At 42.5% G+C, this 27,657-nt stretch overlaps 3 protein-coding genes across 4 annotated transcripts in view; 2 read left to right on the top strand and 1 right to left on the bottom strand.

The window, feature by feature from the left end:
• Positions 1 to 225: 225 nt before the first annotated feature.
• CCR9 (C-C motif chemokine receptor 9) lies at positions 226 to 11,311 on the bottom strand. The gene is made up of 3 exons (XM_017838697.1): positions 11,135 to 11,311; positions 1,879 to 1,939; positions 226 to 1,403 (listed from the first exon to the last, which is right to left on the bottom strand). The coding sequence occupies exons 1-3, from the start codon at positions 11,309 to 11,311 to the stop codon at positions 226 to 228; spliced, it is 1,416 nt and encodes a 471-aa protein (XP_017694186.1).
• The window catches only part of GLB1 (galactosidase beta 1), a 42,476-nt gene continuing 26,072 nt past the window's right edge, over positions 11,254 to 27,657 (top strand). The window contains exons 1-2 of the mRNA XM_017838715.1: positions 11,254 to 11,363; positions 20,848 to 21,017. Coding sequence (XP_017694204.1) covers positions 11,310 to 11,363; positions 20,848 to 21,017 — 224 coding nt within the window. The 5' untranslated portion in view covers positions 11,254 to 11,309. The remainder of the gene's footprint in view (positions 11,364 to 20,847; positions 21,018 to 27,657) is intronic.
• On the top strand, positions 11,264 to 18,227 carry TMPPE (transmembrane protein with metallophosphoesterase domain). 2 transcript variants are annotated; one of them, XM_017838716.1, is made up of 3 exons: positions 11,264 to 11,363; positions 13,392 to 13,541; positions 14,016 to 18,227. In XM_017838716.1, the coding sequence occupies exon 3, from the start codon at positions 14,104 to 14,106 to the stop codon at positions 15,418 to 15,420; it is 1,317 nt and encodes a 438-aa protein (XP_017694205.1). In that variant the 5' UTR covers positions 11,264 to 11,363; positions 13,392 to 13,541; positions 14,016 to 14,103; the 3' UTR covers positions 15,421 to 18,227. The 2 variants fall into 2 exon arrangements, with proteins under 2 accessions (XP_017694205.1, XP_017694206.1); XM_017838717.1 differs by lacking the exon at positions 13,392 to 13,541 and having other exon boundaries at positions 11,270 to 11,363.

The following is a 27,657-nucleotide window of genomic DNA, read 5'->3' as shown; positions in this document are numbered from 1 at the left end:
GATAGCTTTTGTCCTCTGTCAGTTCTGCTTATAGCAAGTATGGTTCCACTTTGCTGCTCTCTGCCAAAGGTTTCCTATCTTTTCAGCAAGCAAACCTCAGTTGGGTCCCACACATCAAGGACAGGGCCACCAACCCTTCCTGCTCCTCTGGGACAGTCTTTGGGGTACACAGGTGCTTTCCCAAGAGTCTCATGTTCCTCTGGAGAGGAGAGAGTGAGGACTAACTTACAAGAGGACTTTGCAAGGAGGGGACATAACAGAGGAGGTCAAGTGAGCGCTAAGGATCAGGGAGTTCCTCACCCGCTGCCTCCCCAGCATGGTAAAGGACCAGTTTGAGCTGTGCTCCTGGCTGTCGCAGGCAGAGGAGAACTGCTTTTGGACCCTGCTTCGGCAGCAGCCACTGCTTTGCACCATCCTGCCCAGCGCTATCCTGAAGCGCTCACCAGCAAAGACATAGAGGAAGGGGTTGAGGCAGCTGTGGAGGAAGGCGATGGTCTGGCTGACCTGCAGCCCGATGTCCAGCTGGTTGGCAGCCTGACAACTGTACACTGCCCCGGTGTAGGTGCTGATGGCTTTGACCAGCAAAACAATATTGTACGGGAACTGAGAGAGGAGGAAAGCCGTGATGATCATGGTGATGATCTTCACCGACTTCTGTTTTTGGGATCTTTTGGCTTGTAGGAGGGTCTTGATGATAAGAGCATAACAAATAACCATGACAAGGAGTGGGAAGAAGAATCCAATTGTGACTTTCAAGACCAGCATGGTAAGTCTGAAGATCCTGCTGACATTTGGTGGGTATGTGATTTTGCAAACTATTATGTCACCCACCTGCATGGTTTGGCTGTATATGATTTCTGGGATGCACATGCCCAGCGCTGTCAGCCAGACAGCCAAGCACATGAGGTTGCTGCGCAGGAGCCACCTTCGCTTAGAAGTTTTAGCTTTCATTGCCTGGACAATAGTGATGTACCTGTCAAAGCTGATGCAGGTCAGAAGCAAGCTGCAGCCATAGAAGTTGATCTTATACAGACTGTTGACGACTTTACACATGAAGTCCTTGAAGATCCAGCCATCAGAAGCAGCCTTGGCCCAGAACGGGAGGGTGAAAAGGAGCAGCAGGTCTGCGATGGCCAGGTGCAGCAGGTACCGATCCATCATACTTCTCCTGAAGTGGTATTTGCAATAGACAAGCACAACCAAAGCATTTCCTACTGTGCCCACAGTGAAGATAAGCCAGAAAAACACCGGCAGGAAGGCTTGAGAGAACTGCCTGACCTGCCTCTTGTCGCACATAAAGTCTGTGTTGTTCACTGGGTTTCCACACAGGAACAGCACTGCGCTGTCATTCCTGTAGTAATCCAGGCTGGTCTTGTCAGGGTGGGTGACCTGCAATACGACATCTGGTAAATTTGTGTTGAGAGGCTCAGTAAAACATGCATTTGTCCCTCTCCACCAGATGCATTTGAAGATGCCTAACATATTCAATTTAAATGGGAAAGTGCAAAGGCTGCCAGGGAAACAGTGCGTTTCAGACTGCTTGAAGTGTTCAGCACAGCAGAGACCTCTAAAAAAGACCCACTGAGTAACACACTCTTTACAAAAGAGTAGTTCACCACCTCCAGCCAACTTCAGTTATAAAAACAGCAGGTGGTGAAAGCATTTTCTCTGTCAGCTCATTCAAAACATGGTTGGATTGGCAGCTTCAAATACAATACAAAACGCAAAATGCCCAACTTGGAAAGAGGTGGGGAAGAAGGCTTCGTTTTACTGCTACAGTGGAATGGCACCACTGGCTTGAAAGAGGCAGAAAACTGATGGAGGAAAAGAGGGGGGAGAGGAAAACAGTGATGAACAGTAACATAGCTGTATACTCACTATGCTTGCAGCTGCCATCTTCAGCCAGATTGTTACTCAGTATTGAAGGAGGCTCCGTAGCCTGGAGAGGAAAGATCAGGGAAAACAACTGATTTGAAACAGCTCTGAAGTAGGACTGTGACTTTTTTCTTTCTTCCTCTTCTTCTTCTACCTTTAATAAAAACCTCAACTCTATGAAACAAGTCTGGCCGGAAGATGAACAAACCACACAGAAATTGATGTTACTGATTTGAATTATTTAGCTATTTCCATTTTACAGATTTACACTTATCCTACTTTAGGTCTTCAACTTCTCTATGGCACTGTGCTGATTAAGTCCTTTGATGTACTACAGTCACTGCAATCTCGTTTTTAACAAGCTGTAGACTGCCCAGCATACACATGTAATAAGGAAGTAATCTGAAAGCACCATATCTTCAAAAAGATTCAGGAGAAAAAATGAAATATGTCTCTTAAATATCTAGCAACCAATAAGGAAAAGCATCTGCCTTTAAGGTAGTTTGCAATCTTAAATATTTGCATCCTCTGCAGCAAATGATTAACCTCTGCCTGCAACTTCTCTTTCTCATCTGTGACCCTGAGATTACCTCAGTTGGTTAGAACATGGTGCTAATAATGCCAGGGTTTGGGATTTGACTGCTGTATCGGCCTTTCATTTAGGAGTTGGACTCGATGATCCATGTGTGTCCCTTCCAACTCAGACCACTCTGTGATTCTGAGTTTAGGCACAGCACTCATTGCCATTGGCTTGTGAAACCTATGCCCCAGTAAACAAGTAAATATTGGTTTTTTATGCTGCAGATTGTTTTTCTGGTCAGTCCGCCATCACAAAAGGTAGCTGAGTCTCACAGGCTTGATGCAAAACACATGCACCCAAGTATTATTCAACATGGTCTGCACTAGCCTGTCTGTGAAAGTGCCTGGGGATGAAGCCTGGGGCTACTGGGAACCCTCAAACAGCACAGACCTTCCCTCCAGAACCCTTCAAAAGCAGGTCATGTAACCAACCGAGAGGGCGCCTTGCAGAGCCAAACCTCTCGCCACAGCAGAAGCTGGACAGAGCCAAACCTTCTCCATGGAGAAATGGCCCATGTTCATGCTCTGGCTTCCCTCTGGCTGCTTGTTGCCTGTTGACTAAAAGCACCTGTGACTGTGGCTGGCACAGGTGGTCAGCGAGCTACTGATTTCTCCCCGTACCCATTTCTAACATGTTGTTGCAGCATCTGCTGAAGAGTGCAGAGCTGTGCAACCCCAGGTGGCTTTATAATGTCATTTTCTTTTAGCCGTCAGACCTACCCTAAATTGCAGTCACAAAGATGATTGTAACTGGGCCAGCTGAGTGGCAAAAAAAAGATGATTGTAATTCTGTTTCCTTTCCATGGAGGTTGAACGTGGGAAAGACAGATATGAATAGTGGAGAAGGCGGGGGACTCCCTTATGAGACAGGCTGAGAGTTGGGGCTGTTTGGCCTGGAGAAGAGAAGGTTGTGTGGAGACCTCACAGCAATGTTCCAGTATCTGAAGGGGACCTACAGGGAAGCCAGAGGTGGACTCCTCATCAGGAATGGTAGTGACAGAACAAGAAGAGTAATGTGTACAAATTAAAAGAGGGTAAATTTAGGCTAGAAGAATTTTTTTACTGTTAGGGTGGTGAGATACGGGAAGAGGTTGCCCAGGGAGGTTGTGGATGCCCCAACCCTGACAGTGTTCAAGGCCAGGTTGAAAAAGGCCATGAAACCTGGTCTAGTAGGAAGTGTCCCTGCCCATGGCAGGGGGAGGTGGGACTAGGCAATCTTCAAGGTTCCTTCCAACCCTTAACATTCTATGGGTGTGACCCACTGGCACAGTCGCTGGTGGGGGGGCAGGGGGGCAGCCTGGACTTGGTGCCCAGCAGCCACACCTCTGCATGTTTGCTCTTTAAACCTGTAATCAACCTTTGGGCTTTTTGTAGGCTGAGCTGGGTGTGTGCTCCTGGGACCCCAGGCTGATTAGACCTGTCACAGACTGTTTATTCTGTGGTTTGCAGGGTTTAGGTGGCTCAAACACAGATGGCAATCTTCTTTTTTTTTTTTTTCCCTTTTTTCCTGGTAAACTCTTTCAATAGCAAAAGGACAACATCGCATACCATCGTTTTTCTGCTCATGTGCATCATCTAGCACAGGGCAAATCAGAGGCTGCTCCCAGGCTGTGTCCTGCTGCAAAATGCTTTCACTGGAGGAAAAAAATATGCTGGAACAAGAACTGGGTCTCTCTGGGCAGCCGCCAGTGTACCCTGGGGAAGCTGCAACAGGAAGGAGGGTCTAGTCCTGCCCACTTCAGGCTGACCCACAGGCACAGCTTCCCATTGTTGCACACCAAGGCTGCAAGCAAGCAGGAGCCAGGGTAGCAGGAACTGCATCATGCCTCACAAAAACTGGTGCTTTGCAAGCAACAGCAAAATGGAGCAAAACAAAAGTACACCACTTTCAAGAGGAAAGGCCAGGCTATTCCTGCTGCAGAAAGTGGAGAGACCCAGGACGGGACTGCAGATAGTCATGAAAAGTTCCTGCTGGTGACAACCATCCAGAAGAGTGACAGGAAAGATTTTGAAGAGGAAGGCAGTGAGAAGTGGTTAATAAATACATGAATTTGCACATCTTATGTCTTCTTTCTGGTAAGCTGACATGCAAATTATTCTGATTTAAGTTCCTGTTTCTGCAGAAAGTCCAAGCATCACAATATTTTGCTTTAATGATATTATTCAGCTATGACTGATGCTCGTTCGACTCACACTTCAAGGAAACTTCCAAATTGCAGTTCAGGCTCAGTTCCAGTTAAGGAGAAAACAATGATTCTGGCTAGGTTTTAGGTTGGGCTCCACTGTTACTTGGCATTATGCTCCAGTGTCAACAGTGTGTCATCTTCTTCCAAAGGGAAGGAGCCCCACCTGCTCCATGCTCCACCACTAAGGTGTCTGCATATGCTTAATACTTAGTTGTCATCCTGAAACTCTTCCTGAAACAGGTGTAGGTTTGTATGCGATGATACCTCTGTATGACACTTGGCCTCTCTCACAGCCTGGGCCCTCCAGTAGGAAAACAGAAGTGAGGGAGTAGTCTCAGGTAAACTCCAGGGTACCTGCTAAGGAAAGCACAGGTGTGAAAGCACAGGCATAGTCTCTGGGCTCTGGCACAAGTTACTCTGGGCTGGCAAATGGCTGCCTGACAGGGGATCCATGGTAATTATTCCTAATTCAGGTTTGTTTGGCCCTTGGTGTAATGCAAGCTGATTCAGCACTGGGAGAGATACATTAACTTCAGTAGAGTAAAGGCATGCCCATGGGTAAAGCCTCTGATGCAAAGGATCTTCACATTCTTTGGTCTCTCCTTCATGAATCTGAGCCCTTGTGCTCAGGATTTAAGTGACTTTAATCAGACTTAATTTAATTCTCCCTCGAGGCAAAGTAATAAATTTATCCTATCCCACCACTTCACACAGCCTGTTCCGCTGTATTAAAAGTCCCTGGGGCAGATAAATGTCCAGACCAGACCACAGGGAGCTGCTCATCTTGTTCATTACTTTTCTGTCAAATGCTATTTGTTAAGTGAGTGTTGCTGACAGCAGCAGCTTTTTTGCCCCTGAGGGTGGGAACAGAAGCAGAACGGTGTGAATGTTTGTCCATTTGCCAAATTTCTGTGAAACTTGCTCCTTATTTCTATCTTTGCTCAGTGCCATCCATAGTTAGTTCCTTTCAAACAAAAACTGAGAAAATGTGGTCAGTTCTTGCAATACCAGCATGCATCATGAGATAACTTGTGATTTCCCTTCAGCTTATATCATTACAAAACTAAGCATCTCTCTTTTTCTTACAAATATGTTGCTTTCATGTTCATCAAGAGGACTTGCAAGTGTAATGCTTTTTTGTTTGTTAGTTTAAAGTAAACAGGAAAATTAAACCCACCAGCATTTCCTATATGTCTTCTTTTTAAATTCAGAGTGCTTAATACTAAGCACAACTTGAGATGATTTTTAAAGCTCCTCATTTATTGCTCCTCTGTACTAAGGGCAGAGATGTACCCAGCTTGATGTGCTGATCAGGTTCTGGAAAGATTTTGCAGAAATAGAACAAAACTTGGGATTATACCCTCTGCTGAGGCTGATCAAGAAGTTTCCTTTTGCCACAGTGAAAACTGCACTGTGTTTACATTAAATCTGGCTTTTAGTATATCTGTTTTCCACTCCTCAGTTAAGAGGACATTAACCTGCTTCTTTCCAAGCAGGCTATTTTAGAGGTTCAACAACCCCTCAGATGGTCTGTTTAGGAGAGCTATTCACTGTCCTCTATGAGCAGGATATTTTACAGACCACAGGATCACAGAATATTCTGAGTTGGAAGGGACCTACAAGAATCATCGAGTCCAGCTCTTAAGTGAATGGCCTGTATAGGGATTGAACCAACAACCTTGGCATTATTAGCACCATGCTCTAACCAACTGAGCTAAATCAGTGAGATCAGTGTCTCTGAGTGCCTGCTTACATAAACTACACACAGGGATTCCTGAGGATTTCCATGCCAAGCAAACAAAAGAGTGTTCTTATTCCCATTTCCAGTGTGAGTAGAGTCATTAAATTTTTCCTTCTCTTTAGAAAGGTGGAGAGCTAAAGTAAAAAACTGTCCTGAAAACTCTCTGAATTTAGAGGTAATTAGAACAGGTAATTAGAACATCCAGCCCAAAAATGCACCAGCCTAAGCCTGCCCAAGTGAACTTCTAACAGTAGCCAAAAACCCACTTAGTTTTGGCTGTGAGGATGGGTTGCAGACACAGAACTTGGAAGAAAAAAATATTATTTACACTACCCTAAGTGTAGTATTACTTTTCCTCCACAAAAATAGGACAGGTTTAAAGTGTAGAATTACTAAGTACTGAAGATACACAGTTACCCATTTTCTACCACAAATATATATATCTATATTTCTGTGAACCCAATTGCTGTTTGCTGCCAAGGTACGCTTCAGCAGTCCCTGTGCAGAGCCATATAACCAGCAGCTGCTTTTACAGAGCACTGAGATGTTACAGAATATCCCTGAAAATCAGCAGCATCAAGTTTAATGTGAACAGGGTTCCTAATGTTAGTAAGTAGTTGGGAATTAATGATCTTATTTAAATCAGCAAGGGTCACAGCACTTTAAAACAAATTCTGTAATGAGTAAAAGCACATTTTGGTGATGGGGTTGACTGCTTTGTTGTTTCAAAGTTATTCTACAGAGTAAGTTTTTCAAAACAGCAAATAAAATTGTGTGCAGCACCTACTGCACCTTTCATAGTGAACAGGATGATGTTTTTATAGTGGAGCAGCATCTTGCACAAACTACCAGCAGTTTTTCTACCACTTTTTCAGTCTTTCCCCCCTCATCTTCGTATTTCTTGACTTTTTTTCTTATTATTTGAGCTCAATTCTTGTTTCGGGTTTTTTTTCAGATACAGTAATAGTCAACATGCCATGACATAGTCTTAGCCTGAAGCTATTTTGAGAAAAACAGAAGGAATCTGTAATGGCACTACCGTATTATGTATCATAGTAAAATTATAGCATGTAGTAAAATATGTACCATGTGATATAGTAAAACATTTAAGGCACAGATATGCAGCAAATCCATCTAGCAGTTTTTCTTTCCCCCATTCTCTCTGCGTATCACACCACAATGTGCCATGTAGGCTCTGGCACACATTTGGGCGAGACTGGACAGAAAATAAACTTTTCTCTTCCAAAAAGGTTCTAAGAAAGGGCTTGAAGGGCAGACTGTGTTTTTTCACACAGATGATCAATATAATGTTTTGTTATTATTTTAATATTGCCAGAATTTGGTACCAAGAGATACTAAACATTCCATTGTAATGACACAGTAGGACAAATAATGCCTTTTACTGGTGTCCTTTTAGCATTAAGCAGCAAACAGTAAGTTTCAAATAACAGGATTGTACCCCACAATTCAAAATACAACGTTGTGGGTTAAAACTGCCAATACCAATAGCCCTAGGTGACCCACCTCAGCCTGGCTTTACTTTCTTCTGAATCAGGTAAAAATCCATCTTGTGTTCATGAAAAGCCTTTTTAAACAGGCTTTAAAGGACTGTTTGTTGAGAGGCATCTAAGGATCTGAACCCGGAAATAACAGGCGAATTATTAGATCATACACAGCTGAAGAGAAATAAGCACAATTTATTATTCACATATTTGCCTCTGAAAAGCAATTAACCGAACCCACCAGTAAATTCATTAGCAATAGCAGCAATTACTGCCAGCAGAAGAGCCCTCTGGGCTGTAAAGCATGGGCATAACTGGAAGGAAGAGTGGACAGCAAGAAGTATTTTAGTAGTGCCACATTTTGGTGTGCTTTTCCTGTTGGGTGTCACTGCAGGGTAGGGCTGAGACACAAGAATGAGGCATTCCCCATGAAAAAACACACTGTGAATACACATAAAGATATAAAATCTGAATAGAGTTTTTTGGGTGTGGGTGAGTTTTTGTGTGTGGGTTGGGTTTTTTTGTTTCATTTACACACTCTTGCACTTAACACTTGATAAAAGACAAGGATTTCCTCTTCAGAAAAGGTACTAATGATAATGATTTGGACTTTGTAAGTCCAAATCTTGACTTTCTTGTAACAACGTGATAATCTGTTCTGACTAAAAGGCTTTCTTTTTGTTAGTTACTGTGTTCTGTTCTACAAGCTGACAAGTTAAATAGTTTTATAACCAGTTATTGGCATGGAAAAATAACAGTTAGTTTCAGTTGCTGTCATTCTTCAGTTTTTCCTCATCTGTTGCACTTGTTGATGGCCCAAGTCCGTATCAAACACAAGTCATGAGCCAAGAGATGGCTATTCTTTGGAGCCTGATGCTTCAGGCTGTGTCACCAGAAATCACGTGGCTGAGTGCTGTGGAATTCTGAAAGCTCTTCCGAGTGTGTACATCTGTTTGATGCTCAGCTGCGTTTGGCTCCACTGGCCTTGAGGTTCAGCTCTCTTGGCCTTCTTTTGCTTGGTAGAGATACTTTCTTATAGTAAAGACACTAATGGTGCCTTTGGCACTTGGCAAGCAAGGACAGACAGACCAGACCTAGCTCCTGTTCAGGGGGTAAAAAACCCAAGGGCTGGTGTTGAACATTCTCATTCCTGTCAGGTATTCACATTCCTATGCTGTGTATTCTTAATTAATTTGGGAGCTGTCTGTGTCTGCTTGCCTAGTTTGGAGTACCCATTTACAGTAAATGTTCTGTTGGCTGCATTTGTCCTCAAGGGATATAAAAACTTGACAGATCTCAGGTCCAACTACTATTTTAGCAGAATCATTGGCTTTGTTACTCACATTGTAGGCTGGTTCATACAGCGGCTTTTAACTCTTGAATGTTTGCCTGCATAAATGTGCAGGGGAAAGGGATAAAACGAGACTCGCCAGCAACGAGCAATGGGGTGGCACACCAAAGTTTGAGGGATTGTGTGCCGGTGAGATCCTCAGCCGGCTACACAAGGTGCTGGGTACAAGGAACTGCATCTGAAATGTTGCTACACCAACACATACAGCACAAGGAAAAAGCAAGAGGAGCTTAGAAGCCTTGGCTCAGTCCCAGAGATGCACCAGCATTGGCACAGGCAAAACCTGGGGGGATGAATCCTGTGGCTGATGTGCTGTAATGGATGGTTACAGGCTCTGTAGGAGAGATAGGCAGGGCAGACAAGGCGGGGGAGTGGTGTTGTATGTAACAAAAGGGCTGGAATGTACAGAGCTTCCAGATGGTGATGGCAGGGTTGTGAGCCTTCAGGTAAGGATTAAGGGACAAACAAATACAGCAAGATGTCATTGCGAGAGTCAACTATAGGCCACCCAGCCAGGATGATGACACCAACAAATTAGTCTTTAAGCAACCAAGAAGTACCTGTAGATCAACACAGCTGATACAAACAGGTCCAGAAGATTCCTAAAACACCTGTACTTATTGGTACAAGTACTATGGGAACTGATTAGGAAAGGTGCCTTCCTTGATTTGTTACTTGTTAACAGACAGGGTCTCGTGGATGAAGTGGTGATTTGGGACCATCTTGGCCACAGTGACCATGAAACAATCAAGTTTAAAATCTCCACTGTCAGGAAGAAAAGTGACAGCAAAACTTCAACTCTGGATATGTAGTGAGCAGAATTCAAGCTGCTCAGGGAACTAATTAGTGAGGTCCCCTTTTGAAGGTGCTAGGGTCCATCAGTGATGGTCAGTTTTCAAGTGCCACCTCTGAAGAGCACCGGAGTGGGCAATTCCAAAATTCTGGAAGTCAAGCAGCCGAAGTAGAAGGCTGGTTTGGCTGAGCCGGGATCTTCTTCTGGAGCTAAGGAGAAAAAGGGAAAGTGTATGGCCAGTGGAAGCAAGGCCAGGGGACATGGGAGGACTTCAGAGATGCTGGAGTGGTGGACAGCCAAACTGCCAATCATGTGGCCACTGCTTTGGTGGGAAGCTAAGCAGAGGTGGCCCCACGATAGGAGAGTGCCAGGGACGACTGCCTTCTTGCTTCTGCCTTTTGCTTCTGCCCCTTTCCATTTTGTTTTTTCTTTTCCATTCCTTCCCTTCTTCCCCTCCCTGGCCCTGGATTTTGTCATCCTCCTTCTAAAGCATCCTCGCCCGCGAGGTGGAAATCAGTCGCATGGATGGAAGTGAGAGTACGGCCATCTCCCCATCCTCTTTTTGTCCCTTTGGCATCCATGCCACTGTCGCTGTCCTGTAGACTGGGAGATCGCTCTTGCATTTCCTTTGCACGGGTGTGCGAGGCATTTCTGCCCAGCCAAGGTGGTGGGGGCGGGTGTTCTGTCATCCCCTCTGGGGAGCTGGGCCAAGTTCCGGGGCCTGGAGCCTGTGTGGTGCTGCAGGCAATCGTCTGCCCACGGGAGATAAAGGCCAGAACCAGCCTTCTGTCCGGGCACCTTTTCTGTGGGAGCAATCTTTGGAGATGTATTCAGTATTGGAGGTTGTATCTTTATTTCGGTGCTGGGCTCCTGAAAGAGGATGACAGTGCTTTTACATGGGAAGGAAAGCACCTAGCCCCAGTGTGAATGATGGGCTGCCCAGGAGAGGTAAAGGCCAGAAAGACCTTTCTGTCTTGGAAACTTTTGTGTGGGAGCAATCCTTGGACTTACACAATATTGGAGGTTATATCCAAAAAGTCTGCTGTGAGCTCCTGAAAGGGCATGACTGCTTTAACACGGGACGGAGAGCACCCAGCCCCACCGCACCAGGGGCAGACGACGGTCTCCACAGGGGAAGTCTCCTGGGAGGTGGCGGGAGGCAAAGGCAGGAGGAGTCAGGGCGCTGAGGGCGGTGCCGTGGGTGCCGCTGGGGCGGGAGGAAGGATGCCCGTTTCCCGGCGGAGCCGTCAGCTGACGCCGCCGTTTCCTGGCCGTGCCCGCCATGCTGCGGCTGCTGCTCCCGCTGGCCGCCCTGGCCGCGCTCCTCCGGGCGGCGGTGAGTCCCTCCTCGCCTCTCCCTCCTCCAAGCGCACCTGGGGCCGTGGGGGGCGGCTCCGAGGGGCGCGGGGGGCCGGCGTGGCTGAGGGCTGGGCAGGGGCCTCCTCCCGCCGCTGGAGGAAGGCGCTCCGCCCTTGATCCGTTTTTAATTAAACCATGAGCGATTTGGGGCTCATGGGCGGCGAGCAGGGCGCGTGTGCCGGGATTGTGCTGCGCCGAGGGGGAGGTCCCGCGGCAGGGACGAGGAAGGGTCCGTGCCCTTCTCCCGAGCAGGCCGTGTGGAGCTGGGGAAGGGCTGGCGGTGGCGCCCTCCGGGGGGGGATGGCCGGGGTCGCGTCTGGCCCGGAATGGTGGTGCCAGCTGTCCTCCGGCCAGCGCCGGGGCTCCCTGCGCTCCCGGGAGTCGGGGAGTGCAGGGCCTCGCCGAGCAGCCAAGGGCGGTGCGGGAACCGGTGCCGATCCCAAGGGAAAACTCGCTCGTCCTGTGGTGTCTGAGAGGAGGGAAAGGAGTTTTTCCTGTTCTGCATCGACTCTGTAGTAGGCACTTTGTCCCATACCACTGCCTAAGGACAAATCCTTGGTCTTGACGGTCTTGTGACTCATGCCTTGAGTTTGAGGCAGTGTGTCGCTATTACCTTGGTAGATGGTGCAGTTGAATCGTGCACGGGTGGTTAAAGTTGTATGAAAAGCAGCACAGCCTCAAGTGAGACCTCTATGGAATGGGTGACAGTAAATGTGGGGGAAGTCATGGCTGAGCCTTCCAAAATTCTGAAGGTTGGTGGGTAAGAGGAATGGAGAACGAATACTCACCAAATTTGGTAGTATTAGCACTCCTGGGGAACTTAATAGATTAGTTTAAAACAGATTAAATACTGTAAAAATATATAGTGAGTTTCAAGAATTTGCTGCCATGTGAGGTTGTAGAAGCAAACAGTGTTTACTGGATTCAAAAAATTGGATTTGCCAAATTTAAATTTATCAGGTTCATAAACAACATCCAGAAATGACTAGGCAAGGATTTGCTTTCGAACATCCCTAGTGTAGCAGCTTTATCAGCTGGAGGAGTATGAGGGAGCAGACCACAGACAGTGGCCAGGGTCATGTAATTTCTTTAAACAGCATTTCTTGTTGCGGTTGTCCAGACAGAATATTACCTGGTGTCTAGAGGACCTATGGACTTGGATCAGTAGATTAGCAGGGCATTTTTTATGCTCTTATCCTTTCTAGCTTTGTTTGTGTAAAATAGCAGTTTTTTAATATGAGAGCTTGAGGAACTGAGGGTGGCAGACACGGTTTTTCTTATCAGCCCACATTTCCCTGACACAAGCAATGAGGGAAGGGATCCTTTTAAAACTTGCTCTAGTCTTCGAAATAGAGCAGGGTCCTGTTATCAGGGAGCTGCTAATGTTCTTTTAAATTAGCTTGGGAAGGTATATGCTACAAATAAGCAACCTGGCAAACTACGGTTTTGAGACTTCTGGGCTCAGGCTCACTGCTGAGCCCACCAAGGCTGCTTTTGCGTCCTAGTTCTGAGATATTTTTGGCTGTAATGATTGCTTTTTCTCTAGTTAAAGTGTGGACTGAGAGACAGGAAGTGTGTTGAAAATAAGCATATGGCACTGCATGACTGTTATGTCAGACATGATCTCTATTGTATATTATGAAAGACCATCCAAACTTTTTTCATCTACAATCAAAATGAAACAGTAGGTTTGTTTTAAATAGAAATATGCGTGTGTAGAAACACTGTGACTGAGCAAAATACAGAGCAAAGCAGAGAATTCCGGTGCAATTCAAACATAATTGATCCTTGTTTGTTTTCAATCTGTGAGCAGATATGTGGTAGACTCTGCTCCCTTCTAAAGGAGCAGAGTGTGGGACGTTTTGATCCCTTTTCAACTAATCCCTGTTAGAATAGGATATGCTGAAATAGCCATTGAAACTTGGAAACTGTACACGTAGTGGAAGTGGTCTGGAAGCGAGTAGCAAAACACAATGTGAGTTTCACTGATCCTACTGATTTTCAGGGCTTTGGAGAAGTCTGATTCGCAACTGCAGGCAAGGATATCTGCTGATACATCATCTGCAGTTTCTGGGACCACAGTTGCATCTGGTAGCTGTTCCAGTGGGGATTTCACTGCTGCTGTAGCATGTGTTAGTAGAACCTCTTGCATTCGGTAAGAATGAGGTAGGGTGATGCCTGCTTTTCGGATGGAGCCAACTGCTTGGGAAGAAGAACAGAAAACACATGTTAAATTAATATCAGAAACAACTTAGTCCCAGAACATGTATGAAATTTCCAAATACTATAATGATTGTTTCCAGCACTCATTGCATCCCTGTTGCGATCTATTGCCATCTGCTATAAGGAAGTCTTAATGAGAAAAGAGCATATTAAAAAAAAAAAAAAGGGTGGGGGAGGAATCATAGAGGGCTGCAGGCAGGGAGCTTGGAAGGGGACAGCCAAAATCCAGTCTTTTCTGTTGTCTGATTTATTCCACATCAGGACATCTCCTCTGTGTCTTTATAACAGTGATTCTGCATGACCCAGCATCTTGGGTAGTACGTAGAGTAACATCCTTTATTGCAGTCTGGGAAAAAGGGAATGTGTGTAATATTTTAAAACGGCTGATACTGGTTCCTGGTTGCAGGCTTTGTTGACCCAAGGCACCCCTTCATAACCACATTATTGCCTACTGGAGACTTCTGCAGAACAGAAGGGAACGGTCAGGAAGCAAGATGATCTCCTTCAAGCAACTGCCCCTTGAAGCAAAGGCTGCAGTGGCTGCAGGAATGGTTTTCTTCTCTATGATGCTGTCACGGAGTTACCTGGCAGAAAAACTCGATCTCAGGATGCGGCACTGGGTTCTAAGGCTGCAGATGGCACTATTTACCAATACACTCATGCTGATGGGATCTCTTCATGTTTGGAAAAGCACAGTCACCATGTTCACCAGGTCTTCAGCTGCCAACTCCCTCTGTTTCATGCTGTGGAAAATAGCTGTGTTCATGTTTCTAGCTTTGGCTCATTCAAGCTTCTTTACATTGCTATTTCTTGTTGCAGAAGAGCCCTATTTCTTTTCTTTAGCTGCCTACACTTGCCTTGGGGCCTATATCATTCTCATCTTCTTCCTCTTCACTCTAGGCTCTGTAGAGCAGGCTTACAAGTTCTTGGTGGGGAGAGGCACTAAGGCAGGCACTGGCAACAAGAACAGAACAGCAATGAAACCAGTTTTGGCAGTCATGCTGACTCTTGTGCTGACTGTTGTCGGGCTGTTAAATGCTTCCCAGCCTCCTGCTGTGAATTCAGTGGAGATTCCAGTTCACAAGCTGCCCTCAACCATGACTAACCTGAAAGTGGTGTTGCTTTCAGATATCCATCTGGGGCCTACTGTTGGGAAGACCAAGCTTGCCATGATAGTGAGAATGGTTAAGGCTTTAAAACCAGATATCACGGTGATCGTTGGGGACCTGACTGACGCTGAGGCAGAGATCATACGACCTGCTGTTGAGCCTCTTGGAGAACTTGATTCCCCTTTGGGGACGTACTTTGTCACAGGAAACCATGAGTACTACACATTAGATGTTAGCAACTGGTTTGAGCTGTTAAAATCATTTAACATTCAGCCACTGCACAATGAGAATGTGAAGATTGTTTCACCAAAGAGCACTGATGACTGGTTCTGCCTGGCTGGCGTGGATGATATTGAAGCAGATGCATTACGCTACTCGGGACATGGCATGGATTTGAAAAAAGCTCTCAGAGGTTGTAGCAGTGAGCATGCGATAGTGCTTTTAGCTCATCAGCCAGTTGCTGCAAAGTGGGCCCTTCAGGAGAGACCAGACATAAATTTAATTCTCTCTGGCCATACTCACGGAGGGCAGATTTTCCCTCTAAATGCTGGAGCTTATCTTCTGAATCCATTCTTTGTTGGCTTGTACAAAGTTGGGCAGAACACCTTTGTCTATGTCAGCTCAGGGACGATGTACTTTGGAATACCCATGAGGCTGGGCAGCAGAGCTGAAATAACGGAGATAATCCTACGTTCTGCTTGAGTTTGCCATTTGACAGACTTCTTCCGTTCTTTTTTTGGTCAGTATATTGGCTCTTCTGCTGTGAAAGCAAATCCTTTTTCAGGGAAGCCAGAGAAGATGTATTGGGCTGAACTTCAGCAGGTTCTATTGAGTTTGAGCAGAAAACACTAAACTGTATCTTGGGCCTATGAAAGAAATTTGGGGCATGTTAAAATACTGAAGAAGTTAGTTCTTTGAGTTCACTATCATTGAGATTCTGCATTGAAAGCTAATGCTGATGTCATGCAGATAATGTGTGTCCTGTGCATGTTTAGTAATATCTGTTTCCTGCGCCTACTTGATTTTCCAGTGTTTGCTATCTATCAGGCAGCTGCCTTATCCAGTCTCAGGCAGGCAAAGTTCTGATCTCATGCAGCGAAATCACTCGTGCATGTTTTGCAGAAGGGACTGCAGAGTGCCCACTGAGTATGCAGAATCTAGAAGTCTTATGCTAGAAATGTTAGGGGAAGGGAGTAGTTGAGGATTTTTTTTTTTTTAATCGAGGCTGGATATCCGTATCCTTCTAGCTGTCTGCAACATGCACGAGGGCTTCCAGTCTGTGCTTACTAGTACAGTAAGTTGCCAGCCATCAGTTCCTGAAATCCAATTTTTTCCAGTTAAAAAGTTGGTGAGACTGACATCAAAGGATGAAAGTAGCAGTCATTCTCAGGCATTTCCCCAGAATAGCTGAGCATCTAGTAATTACTTACTGAAAATAGCTCTAATAAAAGCAAATGAGAAAGAAATTTCAAAATTAATTTCTGTTGCTGTCTAAGCATGCAGTACCTCCTGATGTAGAGCACAAAATCCGAAGCTGAAATACTAAGTGTCTTTTCATTCTATGTTTTTTTTTCTTTCTACCTAATTTCTGCTCTGTCATTTTTCTCTTGCAAGAGTAAGGAGATGCTATTTGAAAACAATGCAAATAGGTTAATGCTTGAACTTTGTTTAAAGGCTTTAATATCTCAAGTAAATTGTGCCCTTTTTCAAGGAGACTAAGCTCTGCAGTGGGTGACTTTCCTTAAGAGCACTTGCATATCATTGTCCTGGGTGTCTGTAGCCACAGGGCTTCCCTTGCTCTGCCTTTCTGCCCACCAGCACCTGGGTTCCTCTCAGGCAGACCCATGTAGCATGGGGCAGAAGAGAGCAGTTTTTATGTGGGAGACTTGAGGATGGCAAGACTAGAACTGAGGTGTTCAGTCTTTTCCTGTGTGAACCTGAAGCACACGACCATACACACTTCTGTTTTGTTCTTCAGCTTCCATTCTCGTTTTGAAGGAGGTGTATTTGAAAAGTGCTATAAGCTTTGTAAAGTTGAGTTTTTCTCTGAGTTAATAAATTTTGAAGTTTCGCTTCATCCGCTTCCTTCAGCCCTCCCCCAGGCAGAGTTTCTAACTGCTAGGTTGGTTTTGTATCCTATTCCTATGTACAAACATCTTGCCTTTTTACTCAGGAATATTGAGAAATACTGTAAATGTGTCATGAAGGTCAGTGGAATTGTTGGAGAAGTCAGTGTTCTTTTAATCTGAAAACTGAACACCTGACCAGTCAGGCTCTCTACTTGCCAAACTAGATAATTTCTGTTTCCTGACACCTATAATTTTGTGAACTTTTTTTTTATGCTCATGAGATGATACCTGCTTAAGTATCCTGAAGTTTGCATGTATATTTAACGCTGCCCACTGTCTGTGTGGGCAGTGAGTGCCACCACTTTGCAGTCGGTGGCGTAGTGTCAAATGGTCTTAGGCAGTGAGAACTTTGATAGCCTGTAACCCTCTGTTTACTTACCGACATGCCTTCAGTTAAAAGCTTTTCACTTGTTGCACTGAGTGCTTTACCATGTAAAGAAGACTAATTGTTAAGCAAGTTTCCTTGACAGGAGGCATTTGTCGGACTGATTTTAGATGGTGTCACTTTCTCAGTGAGTTGCTAGTATTACTTTTTCTTTTATTTTTTTTTCCTTGCCCTTTTTATTCTTCTCTTCATTCTGTCCAAATGTGTGCAAAAACCTAGCTGAAGAGGTCTTTCCATTCCAGGATTTCTTAATTACTTTTTATGTGCCTCACTTGGAATATTGTAATATGTCCTTTCAGAAGCCAAGATGCATCCTTTTAGGAGTGGTCATATTGTCATTTCATAACTTTATTGAGTTCTCCCACTGTAATTTAGTTCTTGTTCAATTTGTTTTCTGTAAGTCTCTCCCTCTGAAAGCTTGTTTGCTTGATGATTACTTATTACTTAACATGTTTTCTTTCTGTGCCAAAACATTTCAAAGCCTTTTCTTATTTTGCTTCTTAAATATGAATGGAAAGTATCTTAGATCAACTTTCTTCTTGATAAAAGGAATTAGCTGTTTCTAAAATCTAATAGAGTAATATCTAACTGTCCTTCAAGGTTCTTCCTATACATTTTCCAATTTGACTTGAATGTCCACAATGTAGACCCATGTTCAGTATTCCAGGTGAAGAAAAATCGCTGTGCTGCTTATTTTGTAATTTTTTTTGATTTTTTTTTTTTAAATTTTGTGTGTGTGTGTGTGAAATGTATTTGATCTGGAGAACTTAACTAAATGAATATGTATTTCTTTCTATAAAAGGCCAGTACACCGGGGGGTGGGAGGGCAGTTAATTACTGTCAGAATTAATAGCAGAATAGATTAGTATCATCGCTTTGTGAAAGTTATATTTATTATGTAATTACTATAGAATGGATTAAAAATATGTAAAATGTGATATAACAAATGCTTTAAATGTTGGGATTTAATAAAATTTTATTCTTATATCAAGAAATATGCCTCTAATGACCTCTTATTTTGTACCAGTATATATTGAGCAGTTCATGCTGAATAGTTTTAACACACTCGTATTTACTAACAAAAAGCTACCGACAATAAACCTGACTAGTTTTGGAAAATCTTGCACCCACACTGCTAAGCAAGCCATGGTGAAAAGTGGGAAAGGTAAGGCCACTATTAAATTTTCCTGAAGCATATTAGGAGAAAAAGGTGCAGGCTGAAGAGATGAGAATGTGATGCAGAAAAAAGAACTGCTGCAAGGAAAGAGAAGGGTTATTAAGACAATTTCTTGGAAAGAGCAAAAGTGGTTTGTGGTTCTCAATTTTGGTACTTAAGCTTTGGGGTAGAGGAAGGGCTGTTTTGTGTTTGAGTGGTCTAGATAGGAGAGGCCAGAAACCTTCACAGGTGGAGAGGTTTGTTGAGGATTTGTATCCACATCTGCTTGTTTTCCAAATAAGGAAAAAACCCTGCTTTGTAAATTTGGAGAATGAGAGATTCTAGCCACTGTTAAATAAATTTGTGTGTTGAAGATATGTATTTTTTTTAATATCAGGAGACATACACATTATAAAATTACAAAATAGTATTAAGACTGCAAAATAAATTCTTCCTTCGTTTAAGAAAGGACAAATTCTTTAGTTCTTCCCTTTTTCGTGTGAGGATGCTCTGAGCAAGTAAGATGCAACATTACCTCTAAGGGTCTGAATTTTCAGCTGGCACTGATGTGATTTGCTGTGAATGAGCTGGCATCCCAAACAGTGCTGTTAGGGTGTGTCTGTTGAATCTGCTCGCCAGATGAGCAGACCCCCTACCCCATCTAGGGAGATAGAGTGGGAATGAATTCCTGCATATTTGCAACCATGAGTATGCAATATTGACTGAGCTAGACATAAATTCATGATGAGAGCTCTCTTGTTTTCATTGCAAGCCCTGGGTCATGAATTAACAATAAAATACTGTTGAGTAATTGATCCTGAGTGGAAGTCTGTTTGCAGTGGGTGATGAATGAGGTAAATCGGAAGTACTCTGGAATCTTCCTCCCTCTCTTCACCCCTGTAATAACACTGTGTCAGGAAGCATATGTGTTGGGAAGGTGACTTACAGCTTTAGAAGCATGACTTCTGAATGGTAACTGGTTCAATGATGACCACTTTCATAATTAATACCTTCTTTTAATTGTTTTATTGCTTTAAGGGAGCCTTGGTTCTCTGCCAGAGCTGTCTGTCCCTGGGGGCGTGTAAACAGTTGTTTCAACATTCATCATCTCAACAGTTATCTGCCACAAATGGAACAAGTGTCTTTTCCATAGGCCTCTTGATGTAGTCTAAAGTCTAAATGAGAGGACTAAAATTCTCTTACAGAGGGAAACCACAGCAATTTTGACTCTCTTTATTTCCAGGGATAGTGGCCTCTTAATGTGTAATGTGCTTTTATCCCTAATGATGCCTTTGTTTTTTCCTCTTACAGCATTGCAGAACTGCATTGCTGCACCTGGGTTCTGAGTTCCATTTAGTCATGATCATTTGGAACACTCAGCTCTGCATTAGTGCTGTGATTTGTCACAGGGCCCTACAGTAAAAAACATTTGAAGAATGTGAAACATCTGCTTGGTGTTTGTAGGGGAGAATGGTTTTGTCAGGGGTACACACAGTACAATTTCATCCTAGTGCAGCATGCCCAGGAATCAAGATGCAGGTTTTAACTGAAAGATCTGCAAAAAGCCACATATATTTGAATTGACCAGAAAGTAAGCATCTTAGCATCCTTTGCAGTGATAGTTTACTTGAGGCCTAACAGCCTGGAGTTACTACAGAATAATAATTTCCTATGGAGAATCCCAGCCTTTGAGTTACAATTGTTCCATAGCAGTTGGTTTGTATTTCTGAGCTCTGTAAGGCCCTGATTTTGTAGAAGTCTGGCATGCCCATGCCTTTTTTGAGTTCAAGATTTATTTCAACTTTCACGGAACTCTCTGTTAAGTAATCTGAAGAATGGGTCCGTGTTTATGGAATGAGAGCATGAAGAGCTTCTGCTGTGCCACACTTGGCAATCCCTTGCATTTCTGGTGTCCCTGCCAGCTTGTTGTATCTTCCCATATCTGTTGTTATATGTTGACCACACTTTCACTTGTTCACTATTGGCAGAATGTTTTGAATTGCTATGTGCATTTAGGACATTTTCCACAACTTTTTTTAGGTTTTCTGCAAAAAATTGCCTCTGTTGCAGCTGCAACACAATGTTGAAATTTGTAATCTTGAAATGTTTGTAGAGAGTTATCTCACTCAGTTGCTCCATTTAATGACAGTCTAGGGATAGGCATGTTTGCTGAGTAATTTCATCCTCAGTTTTTCAGGAGGGTGTGTTTTTATTTTGAACTATATCTACTAGTTTGTACTCTTGTTCTTTTGTCCTGTGACACACTGTACTGGTTCCTGTTTGCTTTTGTGTTGTGCTAAGGCTCAAGTGGGCTATAGGTAGCCAGTCATTCACCATCTGTTATTTTAGGACCATTGTATCTTCTGTTATAGGCAACCCACAGGTGTTGTATAGACTGTTCTCTGTGTCTTTCAAGGCAGGAAAAAATTACATCGTGTGTTTGTTTGTTTTGTACACAGAATGTACCCCAGAGGAGTTTTGGGATTGATTATGATTGCAACTGCTTTGTCAAAGATGGGGAGCCTTTCCGTTACATCTCTGGCAGCATTCACTACTCACGGGTGCCCCGGTATTACTGGAAAGACCGCTTGTTGAAGATGAAGATGGCAGGGCTTGATGCCATTCAAACGTGAGTAGCTGATGACTTTCCAAGAGATTTGTAGTCCTGGGAGCTGTATGAGAAGTAGTTAAGTGGAACGCTGCCATTTTTACTTGGTTTATTATTTTTTAAGTAACAGGTGAGAAAGCTCTGGAGAAGTGAAGGGTGGTACAGGATGACCCCTGTGAGTGTAAACTGAGGCAGTTGGGCAGGTTATAACTAACAGGCAACACCTATTTCACAACCCAGGGTGCAAATGTGACCTGAAATAAATTGTTGGACTGTGAACTTTGGCAGCTATGAAACAGTTGTATGTGCTCTGCCTTTGCCAAGGACGTTGTATTCTGTGGTCAAAAGGTAGATCAGGTGAGAGGACACAATAGCCTATTTAAAGCTCTTTCACCAGGAGCATTTAAATTTAGAAAAATGGTTGGGAACTAGGTGTTCTTGTTTGGAAAAAAAAAAGTCTAAAAGCTTTCATTTTTGTGTGAATACCAAACCCTTAGTCCCTCTTTCTTGTCTTTCCTGCTTATTGCAACAGGTGAGGCACCGATTAAAAAAAAATATGAAGCTTAGTCTTATTTTTGCCAAAGCTTTCTTGACAAGGGGAGCGGTGGAAAAGTGTAAGGCACAGTCTTTTCAAGCAAGGGTTGTAACTCCCAAACAGGTTTGGTTTTATTTCTTAAATCATTGCAAGGCTTAGAGCTTCTCTTTGAAGCTGCCTGCTTTTGTGCTGTGGACTGCCAGACAGTGTTGGTTCTGGCAGTGCAGAGCCTGTAGGCCAGGGCACTTTGCTCCGTGGGAGTGTTGCACCACCTCTCCTTCCCTACCCTTGAAATCGGTGTTTTTGTTAGACCTGCAAGTTGCCTTGTACACTTGGGGGTGTGATTAGTCAGGGTTAGTATGTGAAGAAAATACAGCAGTGAAAGAAAAGAAGTTGTGTTTTTCCAAATTTAGGATTCTCTATTATTTTTGTGTGTGATCTTCTCTGTCTTGAGATGATGCAGTGACTGGTGAGTGGGTTTTGGGTGTTTTTTTGTTGTTTTCCATTAAAGCAAGCAAGCTCTGTCTTCACTCACATTATGAAACAGAATGGGATTAAGTAACACACTTGCTCAGGACAGGGTTTCTGGAATTGCCCATGTAATTATTTTTTGCTGCAGTAAGAGTAATCTAAAGTGGACCTGAAAATTAATACCTTTTGTTGTTTGACTTGAAGATCAGCCTGGGTCCAGATAGTGGCTCTGTGACTCATACTTCCCTTATGTCTCTGATTAATTTTCCTCCTCCTCCCAACACCCATTTTCAGCTTTTAAAAACAGTCCCTTCCTTTTTTTTTGTTTGAAATTGCCTGTTCATGTCTCTGCTGTGTCACAGACCTTTTGAGATAGAATATTTTCTTTCTCGTTCACCCTATCACTGTTGTTTAATGGCAAAATTGCTGCAGGGCTGGTTTGTTTTCTTCGCTGTTGCTTTCACTCTCCTCCTTTATAATCTCCCACTAAAACCACGGGGTTTTTTCTTATTTCTTTTCCTTTTTTTTTCCTTGTTGAAATCTCTGCTTTACTGCTTTGCATTAGCATCCTTCTGCTGTGCAGGAAGGAGCGGAGATTGTCTTGTTCTGCTGGTGCCAACTGTTGGTCTTGGGAGGGCTGAGTTTTGTCTGTTTTGGCACAGAAGGTGCTGTACAGCTGGCAAGTGGTTATGGGACCTATGGGCTTAGGTGTTGCTGGATAACAAATGACAGATAACAGTTTTATTACAACCTCCATTTCTTTCTGTAAGAGCACACTGAGATTCTAGAACTTTCTCCCCTGTTATTGCTTTACCTTTGGATTTTTTTCTGCTGTGGTAAAAGATAAAGTCCTAAATGTGTACCTTAGAAGCAGAAATGACCCAGTGCCTTGCGTTTTCTACAGGAATGAAATCCATGCATTTTTCCATTTGATACCAATCTTTCTCTCTTTCTCTTTTGATGCTAAAAAACCACCTCACCCACCAAAAACCCCTTTTGTTTTTCTTAGAAGTTTGCCAATAATCAAGCCTTACTGTTCTTTATTATTTGAGATAAAGCAATAAATGTTCATTATCCCAAAAAAATCTGCTGTGATTTTGTGGTTTTATTAAAAAATGAAAATCAATGTACATGATTATTTAGTTGTGTTTTTGTTTTCTCTTCTTCTACATACTTTTTCCTGAATAAGTAATGCTGTTGGCAAGGGACTGTGAAGTCATTCTGGAATGGGCAGCAGCACTGCTAGACTTCCTGGTAGAATGTGGTAGTTGGACTCCCAATCTTGAGGCCACCTCTGAAGATTGTGATTTTGCAACTTGGGGTTTTTCCCATGAGATAGGAAACAGTCTTGCTATAATTTGAAATACGGGAGCCTTCCTTGTTCTTATCAAGGTGTTCCCAGTAAGGCTTACCACTTCAAGGGACACAGAATCCTTTTGTTATAGGATTGTTCTTGTAAATACCATGTGGTCGAAGCCAGCCAGACCTGTTCTCCTTCCTATTCTCTGCAGCTTCTTTTCCAAAAGACTCACTATGCCTTGATGCATCTGTGATAAACAAAGTCTCGAGTTTCTATAAGTTTCGAATAATAGTTTATTATATGGTAAAAGCAAGCAGCTGACTGGGTGACAGAAATGGAACCAGTTTCCCAAGTCTGCACACCCCTACTACAGGGTACATTTAGTATTTATCTTAGCTACTTCATGCATATACATTATATCATATACATATACATTCTACAGGTTTTTGCTAAGTATTTAATATATGGGTTTTCTTACAGCTAAAGCTAAAAGGGGTTATCTCTACAACCAGTCATAATTCTTGTATTCTTGGATGAACAGGTGCCTAAAGATTTAGTTCTACTATATTTTATTCTTAGGATAGTAAGGAGGTTTTAGGCCTCTTGACCTTGTAAGGGTCTGTTTTATTTCTTTATGGGGGTGTAATTAAGTTTTACAATCCGTTTGTTTTATTTTGATGTAATCACCCATTTGTTTAATGAATCACAATTATTTATATATCACACATCTTTTGGCTCCTGACTGAGTCAGCAGCTCATCCTGGACTCTGGAATAGGTGAAGGCAGTACATATATATATAACTGCCTGCACCTGGTAGCATCTTAAGCAATAACAGAACATGAGAAAACGGGTGACAGAAAGCTTGATCTTACATTAAAGCTTAAAATATCAAGGCATACACCTTCTAAATAGCAGGTTGAAATTTAATGTTGTGGTTGGTGTGACATCCCAGAAAATGATGGAAAAGGACACTGAGGAGCTCTACTCCCCACCTCAGCAGGCAGCACACAAAAGTGTCTGGTCACACGAGGGTAACTCCACGTTTTCAGTTCCTGAACAGTGTCTGTCAACTGTACACGTGTGCTGTCAAAGACATCTGGAAAGGACTGAAAGTTAGGAGTTTGTTTGGTTGGTTTTTTGGGGGTTTTTTTGCATGGAGGAGGTAAGCAATTAACCACTAGATGGAGGTAAATATATACAGAATTTACAGATCGGTTGTGAAGCTTCTTGGAAGAATCCACAGTTACCTTTATGGGCTCATAGAAGGTTAAAGTATGTTGAGCATTTTCTTTGTTGGCTCCATTTGTTGACTAATGAGTGGAAAACTGTAAACCTGTAGAAACTCCTTCTAAGAAAGAGCTGCTGTTTGTCTCTTAAAATTACTTAAACACAATTTACTGTTTTTAAATACTCATATATGTGTAATTTAACTAGCTATAATATGTATATGTATAATATGCTGCTCATTTCTGAAAGTAGTACAAGTTACTTAATTTTACACTTAAAAAAACCCACCCTGATATTACAGAGAGAATTATTTTGTACATTAAGGTAGTTAAAGTATGGGGTTTTGCCTGTTGAGAGCTCTGTAATAGGAGAGGAAAACTGTGACTTCTGAAAAGGAGAAGACTATAGGATAAAGCTTAGAAATTGGGTGTAAATGGAAAGTAAATGCTATTACACAAATACAGAAGAAATACCACCTTTTAGGTTTGAGAAAGGGATGTGGCTTTCCTATATAAATTCATTATTCTGTGAGTAAAGCAATACAGCATTAATCACTGACTGTAAATTTGTACAATGGTATATAAGAATTATACTCATTAATGATAACAATTTCAAAGTAAAATGATTTGAGGCCATTGCTAGCTGTAGAAAATATTGGGGATTAAAGTGTCTTAATAACAATTTTTAGACCAGTGTTTATAATACGTTTATATCATGATTCATTCTGTAAAAAAACACTTCACCTAAATTTTTTTCTGAATTTTCTTCCCTCCTTCTCCACTAGAATCTACTTTTTTTCCAGCCTTGTGGTGAAGCATGGGACATAAATGAAAACTGTTTCTGGAAGAATTTTTCTATCTTCTTCCATCTTGGAAGAAGAGCTGGAGAAACCCTCCAGTCCTCACCTCAGATGCTATTAAGCGTATTTAAACCTTGAGACTTGTTTCTAGAACAAGTTCATAAAACTCTCCAATGAGTATATTTTCATAACTAACAGATGACAAGGTGTAGTTAAATTGCAGCTAGAATGCTTTTCTCATATTAACCTCTAATTTACTTACCAGTGATAAATAACTGGTTTGGTAGACTTAAAAAAAAATAGTATAAGTGGTTGCTGTCTCTCTGTAGTCATATTTTAGGCAGTGAGAAACTGTTATGAAGTTAATACCCAGTCATCTTTATTGAGCTCAAACAGGTGCAGTGCTCTTATAGAAGCATTTTTCAGTGAAAGAATTCCTACATCTACCTCCCTGATGTACAGGAACAGACAAAACTTTGCCTCTTACTGCAGTGTCATGTTGGTGATTCATAGTCAGATGGTACTTCTCAGTGGAACTTGCAGACCCTTTTCCTATTAATACCACTTCCGTATGTCTTCTTTCTCATTTTGTATTTTTTTTACTTTTTCTATGCAAGAGAGACTTGAAAGGGGATAACTCTTAATCCCTTGTTGATTTCAGACTACGTTGCTCATTAGTTAAAACCACTTAGAATCCTCGTCGTGTTCACTCATCAATTTGCAAGTGCTCCCCATTTGCAATCATGCAGATGTCAATAAAAGCTTTGGATATAGTTAGACCTACCAAAGAGACTTGGGATACTCCTCCAAATAACCCATTGCACTCCCAGCATATTGTGGGTTGTTGTTTTGTTGTTAATTTTTTTTCTGTGTTGTTATCCCGGTTATGCTCTTCTTTTTTTTCTTGCTCGCTTATAGGGATGTGGTACAGCAAAGTACCAAAAGTTTTGTTAAGTCAAGAGACGTGAATTTTTTTCCTTTAATCCTTTAGGCAAATTTTCCAAAGAACAAATAGATTTAGGTTTATTTGTCCTTGACAAATCCTTAGTTACATATATATGTAACTTAAAAGAATTCTGCATTCCTAAGCAATAGTTTTGAAAACAACAGAGCTGTTATAGCTTATAGCAAGCTATAATTATACTGCAGTGGTAGCCTACATGATGGTATGTGGAACACGGAAAGTAAGTACAGTACGATACTCTGGTATTGTCTTTTTTAGGTAGGTTGGGCATTGGTTTGTCTTAAATAGTTTCCTACTTTATCCACTTTGACCTTAAATGTCAGCAATCAGCTTTCTCCTCTGCTTGAAAATTAGACAAAGTGCACAAAACTACATTAACATCACATGTATTTTCACAGGATTCACGTATTCATTAAATGCACATTTAGTTTGTTTTACAAGCGAGTTATTCGTGTGCTTCAGAAACAATTAGAGCATGTTGACAAGGAAATAAAATATACCACATAGAGGGGAAAATCTGCATTATGATGCCTGAGTGCACTGCTTTGACTCCATCCTGGCATATGACTTTTAAGCTTCATCATCTCAAACAGAAGCTTAATATTGTACTCTTTCAAATTTTGACATTTGAAAGGGTATGATATTAACTAAGGTTGAAATATTATAATTTTTTGTATTTGATGTTCTTGTGCTTGTTTGTCTGTGTATGGCCATTTCAGTAGTGTACTTATTTGAGGGTTCCTATTTTTCCTATTGAAAGTACTGTTTTATGCACTTTCTTTCCCTCTTGGGTAGTTTTTACAAAATTAACTGTGGAACATATAAACAAATACAGACAGTAAGACAGCGAGAGGATCTTTGCTTGACTGAACACAGTTTTGATTATAGAAATTTTTCTCAGATTTATTCTTTCTAGAACAGTGGCAACAATTCTCCTAAAAGGAAAATGTGCAAAACAAACCCGTGTGCAAAACAGTAAATGCATGGAGAATGAGTTTTCCCATTCCCTTGAATCCTTGCTCAGGCTGTACTCATCCCTGATTTTAATGTCTGTCTGTGCTGTGATAGCCACTTAGTACTATGCCAAGCCAAAACACTCATGGCTGTCAAGAGGTTGTCCAGCAGGGACCTTAAGCTACAACACCATGCATGGTAGTTGGTAGGTTACATGTTTCTTTGTTGTCTTGCAACCAAGTGTTTTTTTTTTGTTTGTGTGAGATGTTCAGTGCCGAGGTTGCGGTTTCTTAAGTCCTGGAAGTAGGAGAGAGGTGTTCTTTCAAATGGTGATCTGCTTGTTTGGTGGCTTTATTACTTAGTTGAAATGAAGTTTTACTTTGTCCAGGCTCTTGGGCACCTTAACATAC

This window comes from Lepidothrix coronata, unplaced genomic scaffold (assembly GCF_001604755.1).
Source record: "Lepidothrix coronata isolate B3197 unplaced genomic scaffold, Lepidothrix_coronata-1.0 Scaffold353, whole genome shotgun sequence".
Taxonomy (NCBI): domain Eukaryota; kingdom Metazoa; phylum Chordata; class Aves; order Passeriformes; family Pipridae; genus Lepidothrix; species Lepidothrix coronata.
The sequence above is the reverse complement of the archived record's forward strand: the minus strand, read 5'-3'. Positions and strand labels throughout refer to the sequence as shown.